Source organism: Battus philenor, unplaced genomic scaffold (assembly GCF_028537555.1).
Source record: "Battus philenor isolate CCGP_79_NKW_IND1 unplaced genomic scaffold, ilBatPhil1.0.hap1 SCAF_19, whole genome shotgun sequence".
Taxonomy (NCBI): domain Eukaryota; kingdom Metazoa; phylum Arthropoda; class Insecta; order Lepidoptera; family Papilionidae; genus Battus; species Battus philenor.
The window spans coordinates 9,962,174-9,973,457 of record NW_027181681.1 but is presented as its reverse complement, the minus strand read 5'-3'; the positions used below and the strand labels follow the sequence as shown (position 1 = coordinate 9,973,457).

At 34.5% G+C, this 11,284-nt stretch overlaps 1 protein-coding gene across 1 annotated transcript; it reads left to right on the top strand.

Moving 5' to 3' along the window:
- Positions 1-543: 543 nt before the first annotated feature.
- Positions 544-4,676, top strand: LOC137921715 (pheromone-binding protein 2-like). Its single transcript, XM_068764528.1, has 3 exons — positions 544-672; positions 3,665-3,851; positions 4,513-4,676. Exons 1-3 carry the CDS (start codon positions 544-546, stop codon positions 4,674-4,676), a joined length of 480 nt encoding a protein of 159 aa, XP_068620629.1.
- Positions 4,677-11,284: the final 6,608 nt, after the last annotated feature.

The following is an 11,284-nucleotide window of genomic DNA, read 5'->3' as shown; positions in this document are numbered from 1 at the left end:
CTTTCGAGAGTAGCTAACGATCCGATGGCCTAGAATGGAAATATTCAATGACTTCGCTATAGATGTGATTGTATTTTTACAATTCACCTTTAAATGATGATTCTGCTCTTGTATAAAATCATATTAATTAATTGTAACATAACCATATTTGCGCGATTACTGTTTTGTTACTACTGTAAAATTATTATTTATTTTAAACTACTTTTTACTTATTTCACTGTTGTCGTTCCCGCGTCATCTGAAATAGTCACTTTAGTTCCTTTAAACTATATTATTTAATAATATTAATACAAATAATTAAAATTGAAATTATTTTTTTAATATTTACACCTAAAATTTTTGATATTAAATTCTAGAAAAGGATTTTTAAATATATTACCTAAGAGTAAAATTCCTTCGTCCTCATAAATGAATTAAAAATAATTATCGCTCAAAGAAATGTCAAGAAATTTATTGTCAAGAAATTTGTTGCGTGATAAAAAATACTAATGGATTTTTAATAACGTTTCAGCCCAATGAATTTCTATGCTGGAATTGTGAACAATGAGAAAATATCTAACTTTCGCCGTATATATCCACTTGACATCGTTGCACTGTGCGGTTGCTGATGCAGAAGTAATGAAAAATGTGATGGTACGCTTTGTGAAGCCTTTGGTTAAATGCCAAAGAGAGGTAAATTGTACATTTGTCTCATTAAACCTCATAAATAACGTCTTAAACAACAAACTGGATGCCATAGTCCATGCGATAATGTTTTTTTTAGTAAACTACTTTGTTTTTAAAATTAAATTGAAACAATTTCTTTGAAAAATTTTTAATAATGTATTTGAATAGAAAGAGTTAATGTGAAAATTCTTATAAAATTAACTATAAACAATTGACTACCAGAAAAAATCGCATATCATGTCGATTATTTTTTTATCCTAACACACTGACAAAATGGCAGTTTTACTTGCATAACTACGTCACAGATTGTATTAAGACTGCAATATATGGGCCTTGTAAAGACTGTCTTTAATCTCCACAAAAGAAAAAATGAAAACTGCTGAATTTCGTGTGTTGTTATAGAGATATTTAGTCTATCAGAACGAGGAAAAAGTCATAATTAAGATGAGAACCTTTATTGAAACTCTCAAAAATAAAAATGCAACTATACTTCCATCTTGGAAGTAGCACGTGATATGACATGTATAAGTAATAATACAGATTCCCAGAGGATATGACAGACACGTGAACATTAAAACATGTAGAACGTGAAAAATTTTCTGTTCCGTTTCCAAAGACCACATAAGTTGTCGAACAAGTCAATCCATAGGCGTCTGAGAAAATTCCCTGCAATAACTGCACTGTTACATACCAGTGTGATGTCAACATGAACTGAAAAATAATTTTCTTTTAAAAAAAAACGTTTTAACTCTAAGTTTTGTCGATAATACGGTTGCCTGTTTATTTCATAAAAATCTCATTAACGATGAAGCAACATAGAACATTTAAACCATTTAGTCTATGATCTTTTAGCATGTAGCCCAGTGGTAATGGACTGAGACTAGAGTTCGTAGGTTCGATTACGGCGATGCAATTATATATAATTCACACTTTGTGTAATAATTATATAGGATTGCCACTGCTCACGAATAAGTTTCCAGAGGATGGGTAGCAGCATCCTCTGCGTACCATAAACCGTACTGCGATCGCCAACCGGCCTTTCAAGCCTGCCTTCGAGTATTTATATAAGCGATGACACACGGATCCGAAACATGGTCACTTACGACAGGTTTTATAAAAAGGCTCAAGGTCACCCAGACAGCAATAGAGGGGGCAATGCTTGAAGGGCGAAAAAAGCTCTTATCTTTTCATACAAATTGTCTATTACATCAGGAATAACCTATAGCGGTGTAGATAAGACGCGAGTTCCCGTGAATGGATCACGAACCTGTCTAAATTCCGTGGTGATTATGGCACATCCCCCATAGATATCTTAAAGGGACGCTTACGCTATACAGTGGGCGTCTATAGCCTGAAACGACAAAGCTTTACAGTTGTTAGCACACTGTAAAGTACTTAAATAAGAAAAAAAGGTAACTTAATCGCCAAGCATTCGTCCTCTTAGTGATCTTTATTGATTTTGCTCTAATAGTAACGAAATAAGATCGAAATTTGATATATATACTCTGGTTCTTTGGTCTCTGCTAAATTTGATGTAAGTAAAATTTTAAACGAATCAAAGTTTAAAACATGTCGGGTGCTCAAATTTAATGATGCAAGTTGTGTTCACTATATTTGCGGAATTACTCAAGTTTTATTTTTATTTATGTAATTTGGACATTAAATAAGATTGATGTATATTTTGTGTTGTAAACCAAATAAAAAACATATCTTTTTATATTATTTTTTATATTATTGGTATAGCTCATTTGCTGACAAATTATAAATACCTATATATCCGCGACATCTATGGAAACTTAATATTTAGAGACTTTAAATTTGGCAGGAGTTTTCATTTAACTTAGTCGAAGATAGCAACGACCACGAAATTCCACTCGCATGGAAGGCTTCATGTTCGCGAAGCAGGCGGTGAAGAGCTTGTTATGTATACTTAAAATAAATATTACCAATTGTCCTATCTTTAACAAGAAATTCTATTTCTAAACTATGTTTACGGTAATCGTATACTAGTAAAATCTATATATAATAGGAGTTGTACTGTTTATTCATTTATTTATATAATTATATACACAGGGTCGCTTACAGTGACCATTTGAATACGTTAATAAAACAAAAGCTCAATTTGAAACTAGAATACCCCTTGAGAACCTCTTTATAAAGGCATACTTAAAGCTACGAAGGTTCCAAACGCGCCCGGATCTGAGAAGAGCCGACAGAGAACTCAATTGTCCTTTTTTGTACTCATTTATACAAAGCCATTTTCCATATTATATCCTAATACAGTAGTAAAAAGTACTGTGATAAAGACATAAGTAAATAATAAATAAATTATAAATTAAAACAATAAAAATAGGAAATTGTATTATAATAAAATGTGTAATAAAGTTAATGAATAAATTAACAGAAATTGTAAATTAGCAATCCAGGAGGAAGGGTAAAAGATGAGAGGAAAGGCATGGAAGGTATAGAAATGAATGTGAGAAATGTAAAATAATGACACAGATAAAAGAAGAATGAGTGAGATATTAAGAAGAACGTAAGAAGAGTGAAAAATATAATGTGAAAAAATGATTGAGCAAAACTGTCTCCGTGAGCCCACGTTAGAAGTTGTACGAGAGGTCACCATTAGCGGGGGCCAGAAACAAAAAGAAAAAACAATAGTAAAGCATAATGAATTAATAAATATCAAATCAATTCCCAAGCTCTATTATCACTTACAATTATTCACACTGTTATTAGATTTTTATTTTATGAACTTCTTAATTATGAGACATTTCTCTTCTACTTCTTCTTTTCAGTCGATGGATGTCCATAGCAAGCAATAGGCCTCCTTTATGACAGGTCCTCCGCTGCCCGCAACCAGCGACTTCCTGCGTCCTTCACTTTGTCGTCTGTTTACTTAGTGGGGGAACTACCAACTCTGCATTCACCGTTCAACATTGAATATATTTAACCTAAAAAATATTATGTGCCATTTAGCCTATAATTATCGTTCCAGATGAATCTTCCGGAGAGTGTTTACACTGATTTCTACAACTTTTGGAACGAAGACTACGAATTCACAAGCCATCCCACGGGATGTGCGATCGTTTGTGTTGCTGCCAAACAGAGACTCATAGTTCCCGGAGTGCAGTCACGACTTGATCTCAGAAATTCATTCGATCTTTTACAACTCTCCGGAGCGAGTAAGACGGGTGTTATACTTTATATTTTGTATCTTAAACATTAAAATATCAATCATATATAATACACGAACTTTATTTTTTTATTTTATTTAGGAACGTTTACCGTTAATATCATTTTAAACGGATAATGTCATTGGCTGAACATACTCTGCCCCTATAGATTTACAAAAGGACCCCAACAAGATCATCTGTCGTTTGTCCACCTTGACATCCTTCGCTGCGATTACTGATCTGTGGGCTCCACTCCAATATCTTAAGGCTCCAGCGGTCATTTATTCGAGGCGCTATATAACCTACGAACTGCAATTTCAACTTGATAATCCGTTGAGCAAGTCGGTCCCTTTCGTTCTGCAAGTCTACCCAGTTCTGAATCGTGATTTCTGTACTCGTAATACTACATTCGCCATGGCTTGTAGTATAAATTATCACTTGTTACACACATTGGACTTAGAATTTCATTCTTATTCACTAAGCGATATTGGACGAGTAGATGTCTGTTAGTTTCCCAAACGCTGCCCAGTCGAGTTGGATTCGACGATTAACTGTTTTGTTAGTTGTGACTATAAGTTACTCGCGTTAAAAATAAATAGCTCAGGCATGGCCAGTAGGCGAGATATACATTTTTATAATAAATTGAAGTAAAATAAAATTACCCACGCAGATGACGAAACAGCGCACAAAATACTATATTTCCTCCACAAATGCGAGCAGACTGTCTCCAAAGAAGACGACGGCTGTGTAAAAGCAATCAAAAGTGCAAATTGTTTTAGAAAAGAGATCCACAACAACAGATGGGTACCCCATTTTCACGAACCCTGGATGTAATGAATTTACGGTGGGCTACACGGTAATAATTTCTTTGCCTCCTTTTTAATGCAAGTACCAGATTAAAAAGTGGACTTTGTATTATTTACTTTCTATTTAATTGTATATATATATACTAGATATACTTAGTTCAGGTTGCAGGAAGTAGCTTGATACGGACAGCATAAGACAAATCGTCGTGACATAGATGCCCTACTATAAAAGGATTGACGACGACAATTTTTTTGGTACCAGCTGATCCCTCAGGCTGATCTGGAATGTCCTATATTCTATATCTATCTGTCAAACACGGGCAGTTCATACTCATCGCCATTTTTGCATAAGCCAATAAACGCCCACTACAAGGTAAAAGCCTCTTTCAAAGATTTACATGATGATCGATCTTGCGCTGCCAGCGTCCAGAACCTTCTCGCAACCATGCCTACGTCATTCAATCACACGGTGTTTCAAAATTTAAACAAGTAAAATAGTAAAAACATATAATAAATTTATTTTTCAGGAACTAACATTTATTTAGTTACATCATACTGGACTGAGAAATAAACCATGTGGTCACTTGAAAAATTCTCGTTGCGGCGAAATAAACGAGCGTTTCAAATAAAGATATATGTAGTTTCATTTATTTATATAAACATGCTATTTTTTATTATTAATTCTTATTTATGTCGCTAGGATGTTTTGTTTACTATAAGTTTTTTTTTCGCGTTTACCGAGCGCAGACAGTTGAGAGAGGGATTTTCGCTATTTAATAGCGTTTAACACAATTTTTCTTATAGGTAAATACAACTAAATTTATGGATATTAACAATATAATTTAAGACCTTTACTCAATTATACATTCGTTTCTACCAGCTACTGCTACCCAGGCGCAACAGACCGTTAAAAGTCTTTAGGTTTAAGACAATGTGCCGGACCAATTCATCAAAAGTTTCTGCAGTAGATTTTATCCTGAAAAAGTCCAGTAAGTTTGAAGGAGGTATTTCAAGGTTTTTGCAAAGAATCGCGTGGTCACGTCCTTTGGATTCTGGATAATTCAGTATTGAAAACTTTGTGCTGTGGAGCCGTCACATGGGCAAGAAAGTTACTTTTTGTGTTATCAACATGATGAATGTTTATTTGACGATTTGACATATAAAATGTTGCCAATGTACAAACCAAAATTACGAAGATTTAAATCTAAGTAATACAAAATTTAATTAAAAGTAATTCAAAATTGGACGATCTTAATTTAAATAACATTTTCATTTCCTTCGAGCAAACTTAAATCACTTTATAACAATCTGAAAAGGATTCGTCCTTCTATCAAAATCAAAAAGGATCGCTTTATGTTTTAATTTTGGAATATTGGATTTCTGTTCCTCTCTGAGACGGTGCGTAATGAGTCATCATATTTTCGAATAAAATAAACTTGTTTCTTTAAAATTAACACAAAATATTAGTAACACATTATATGTAAATAGCAGTGATATGTAAATAACAAAATTTTTAATAATTTTTATTAGGATCAAACTCGCAACTTGCGGTAGAAGATTACATACTAACACTTCGAGTATAAGTGCTCTATGAGAAACTGTTTTATTACTTTTAAACTACTTATCTATATACACTTTTGTCAATTTTACGGCGGCATTGAGTTGTTACACCGGTCTTACATCGTCTATTACATTTTATATTTATTAAATAAATATAATAAACTTATGTGAACCTAGGCATTATGTCAAGCATTGTTGGGCTCAATTCTATCAAAAGTTACAAGTCAAATCCTTGCCTGTCACAGACAATAATAGACAAACAACGGAATTAAAAATCGTCACTTTATTTATAGATTCACTACAAAACTCAGTCTTAAATTTTGAGGAACTTATTAAAGTTTTGTATTTAATACTGCACCCAATTACCATAACTTTAAAAAATTTGAATTGAAATCGTTACTCTATCAAAAGTCTGTTCTAACTGACTTCGTACTAAATATATTTCAGATTTATTATTTTATTTTAACCTTTTTACAATAAAACACGAGTCTGTCTTATAAATTCAAAAGTTTTGTATTTCGTATATTACATGTATTGGACAATCATAAGTCGCGGGTTCGGTTGCGTTTGTGTATTATTGACATATAATTGAAATTAAATGTTTTTCCTATATTATTATCTGTATACATAGTAATGTGATCTAGGTTCGTAATTTATTAATTGTAAACAAAATATTTAATGTTGTACTTTGACTTTTCTTTTCTGTTATATGTACAGATAAGGTTAGCGAAAGAGTTCACGAATATTTAGTATGAACATGTAAAAAGTATGTCCGGAATTGTCGTTTAAAATGCTAAGGATCTTCTCCTCAATCTACAAGTACCTCGTATTACAAATATACTACATACATAATGAAATTCGCCATGTTACGTCTAACTCTATTTTCTCTGCAACATTTTTATTCAATTAAAATTGATCCCAATTGGTTTTGTAATTATGTATTAATTCTGTATTAATGTATCCTAAAAAATGTGCAAAATCATCATTGACTTATTTATATATAACAAACCCATGTCTCAGTAATATTTCCTAACTTCAATAACGTGTTTTTTCTTAAATTTTTCATTAACTTTACTTCGTAGCTCTGTTCCCTCACGGCTATCGCTTACTTTAAGGTAATGTCCATAAACAACAGTAATAAATAAATTATAAAACACGCTTCACTTCTCGAAGCAATCCCAAGGTTTAACGACATCACAAAACAGAGTGCCCTCACTAAAACAAACATTTGCTGGCGAAATATCTCGTAAAATTCAGGATGTAAGTGAAAATACTTGAAAGCTAACACCGATTTATATGAAAATTTCACTAAATCTATCAGATTGACACTGTAATTGGTATGAAAACAAGGTAATTACTAATAGGTGAGGCATTTATTTTTTTAAATTAGTAGAGTCGCTTAATCCAATTATAAACGAGAACACCTGCAAAAGAACGAATGTCAAACGCGACTATATAGGTCTAGAACGAATGTCCTACTCGCCGATGTAGCTCTAGAACGAATGTCATACTCGCCGATGTAGCTCTAGAACGAATGTCCTACTCGCCGATGTAGCTCTAGAACGAATGTCATACTCGCCGATGTAGCTCTAGAACGAATGTCATACTCGCCGATGTAGCTCTAGAACGAATGTCCTACTCGCCGATGTAGCTCTAGAACGAATGTCATACTCGCCGATGTAGCTCTAGAACGAATGTCATACTCGCCGATGTAGCTCTAGAACGAATGTCATACTCGCCGATGTAGCTCTAGATCGAATGTCATACTCGCCGATGTACCTCTAGAACGAATTTCCTACTCGCCGATGTAGCTCTAGAACGAATGTCATACTCGCCGATGTAGCTCTAGAACGAATGTCCTACTCGCCGATGTAGCTCTAGAACGAATGTCATACTCGCCGATGTAGCTCTATAACGAATGTCATACTCGCCGATGTAGGTCTAGAACGGATGTCCTACTCGCCGATGTAGCTCTAGAACGAATGTCATACTCGCCGATGTAGCTCTAGAACGAATGTCATACTCGCCGATGTAGCTCTAGAACGAATGTCATACTCGCCGATGTAGCTCTAGAACGAATGTCCTACTCGCCGATGTAGCTCTAGAACGAATGTCTTATTCGTCGATGTAGTTTTAGAACGAATATCATACTTGCCGATGTAGCTCTAGAACGAATATCGTATTCGTCGATGTAGTTTTAGAACGAATATCATACTTGCCAATGTAGCTCTAGAACGAATGTCCTACTCGTCGATGTAGCTTTAAGAATTGCTCATTTGCAGTAGCAATGGGCGGGGCACATCGCTCCTACTTTCCATGGTCGTTGTAGCCGAAGGATTTTCCACCACAAGACCACGAGCCCGAAGACGCAACGTAAGTAAGCGTCTCACTCTGTGGACCGATGCCATATTCAATGTCGCAAGAATTCTCTGAATATGTATATTGCAAGACCGTGTGTCGTGACGATGTTTGGGAATGCTTATACCTTAAAGTAAGCATGTATCAGCTGATATTATGATGATTAATAACGCGACCGTACTTGAAAGATTTGCTTCATCTGGTTAATGTAAACTAGGTTTTCTAATTTATCTGTATCTATATTTCTGATCTTGTTAGCAAAATGGACTAGTAGGGCTAGGCAACAACAATGTGTAACTATTTTATTCGCGAATACACTTCCGATTTTGTATTATTATTAGAAAATGAACTTAAAATGACTACGACAGATGTCCACAATAACACGGAATAAGAATATCGTTGATTGTTGTGTATAACAGCCCTCGGGCTGAATAATAGTGTCCATCATACGGCGGTAGCAATATCACGTCACACGAACTCGTGCGTGTATTACACGGATGAGACTCAAGATGCGATCGCAAGATTAATTGATGTGGCAATACTGGCGTATAACCTGAGGATAGCAATATGGACTAGGAATGAGAAAATGGTCGCATGTAAGTCAGAACCGTATTTTTAAACACTGGTCATTGTTACTGGTCGTTAAAAGCAAACAAGACACCTATGGTTTAAAAAATTATAATTAAAATGATTAGTGTCCACTAATCATTATAATTATCAACTTAGTTTTAAATATTTTACGAGACTTAAACACTGTAATATGCCAAAAAGTGAGCAAAAAAAAATATCGGAAAAAATTAAGACTAATTGTAAAAACAAAGGCACGGGCGCGAATGTCTGTGGAATATAGATTCGTATAATAAAAAATAAGAATTATAATATATACAACAATTTAAACTATTTTACCAAGTATCAAGTGAAAACTATCAACTTATATTTATATTATTATTAAGCTTTGAAAAACTGCGAAATATTTTCTCGTCCATTATTCCTCAGTGCCTAGACACTAAAACGAGATCTCTAACTTCAGGCAACGACAACGTTACAGTCGCTCAATGAGGTCTATATCCAGTTGTAGACGTTTTACGGCTGAAATTTTGATGGTAGATGATGAAGTTATAAGTTATTATCTTTTACTATAGAATTACTAAAAGTAAACACAAACACACACCCACGCACACATTAAAGTATTTTAGGAGCAGCGAGAACCTTGAGTGATGATATAAATTCTTCAAAATTAACACGTTCACTGCGGCTTGAGGTCGATTCAGTCTCATGGTAGACTTTGCACTGGTGCGGCGCGTAAAACTCGTGTTTTCTCTCTAGTGCGGCGGCTGTTTACACTCAACCGTATGAGGTATGACAAAGACAAATATAGCTTTCTTTATGTCTGCGAAGCATTGACTCAATATTGTAAAAAAATATTGATGAACATGAGGCAGAAAAGGCCTCAACCGCACTACTAGGAAGTTCAGCTTGAGGCTGATTCGACCTCAGCCGCACCAGCTGAAAGTTCTTCAAAATTGGGCCCGCAGTGAACGTGTTAAATAAAAGACCTGAGAGAAGTTATCGACATGACAGTTGTATACGGAACACTATTATTGAATTCTTGTTGTTGTTGAATATGTCAAAGTTAAATGGGTATTTAGACACTTGCGACAATAATGTCGTGGAAACTTTCCACAGTCGAGTGGCGTGTAAGCTATAATCCTGTTGCACTTCAGCCGTTGCTCGAAATTAATCGTCTAACAATAACATGATTATTTAGGTTTCGGCCAAAACTCGCGGTTTATCAAGCGGCGGATAATTTGTGAAAGTTCAAGTGGCAGCTTCAATAGAAATGAATATTAGTTATGTTGTAATAATATAAATGCTATTAGTCCAGCGGTAGAGAATATAAAAGGTAGGTTGGTAGGAGAAAGAAGTCGTGGCTTCGTAACATTAGAGAGTGGACCGGAATCGCCAGCGCTGCTGAGCTATTACGCAGAACCAAAAATAAGGAAGAGAACAGGAAGCTGATAGCCAACCTCCACTAGTTGGAGAGGCACTTCAAGAAGAAGAAGAGAATATAACTGCATATAATGATATTTCGTTTAAGGAGGTGGACACTTGAGGCTGTAACGCTGCTTGTAATTAATACAGTCGCCAATGATATAAATAAATTATAAATAAATAAATAAATTACAAATCACAACGTCCATATATATGTGACTCCCAAGCCATTATTCCTCAAATCTCAAAGGGGTGAATATTTTAAATACCACTGCATTTTTATAAACCGACACATACTAGTACAAACTACAAATGATATAAAGTTAACATTGCAAACCATTTTATTTAGTAGTTTACCAATAATAATATTTATAAAATATTTCACAAATTACAATGAAAAGGAGTAAAAGGGAAAGAGTAGTCTCTCTTAGTTGAAGCGTTTTTGATCCACGCTTTATTTATTTGGAATTGGCACGCCAACGATACATAAGTTTAGTTTTATTTAACAAAGAACATATGTTAAAATAAATAATATACAGCCTATGAGCGCCAAAAGATATCTTTGAGTGGAAACGCTGTAATCGCCACACTTGGCCGTCGGGTTGTCCATCGCAGTGCACTGCGGCGCATCCTCTGAAAACTAGCTTATGAGCTGTAGCAATTTTACATCATTATTTCACAATGTGTCAATTATAATAATAATAATAAAATGCTTCATATAAATCC

Excerpts from the sequence above, each read along its gene's own strand:
- LOC137921715 (XM_068764528.1), top strand. The coding sequence starts at position 544 with ATGAGAAAATATCTAACTTTCGCCGTATATATCCACTTGACATCGTTG. Across the intron at positions 673-3,664 it reads TGGTTAAATGCCAAAGAGAG|ATGAATCTTCCGGAGAGTGT; the intron begins GTAAATTGTACA and ends TTATCGTTCCAG. Across the intron at positions 3,852-4,512 it reads TTTACAACTCTCCGGAGCGA|ATGACGAAACAGCGCACAAA; the intron begins GTAAGACGGGTG and ends TTACCCACGCAG.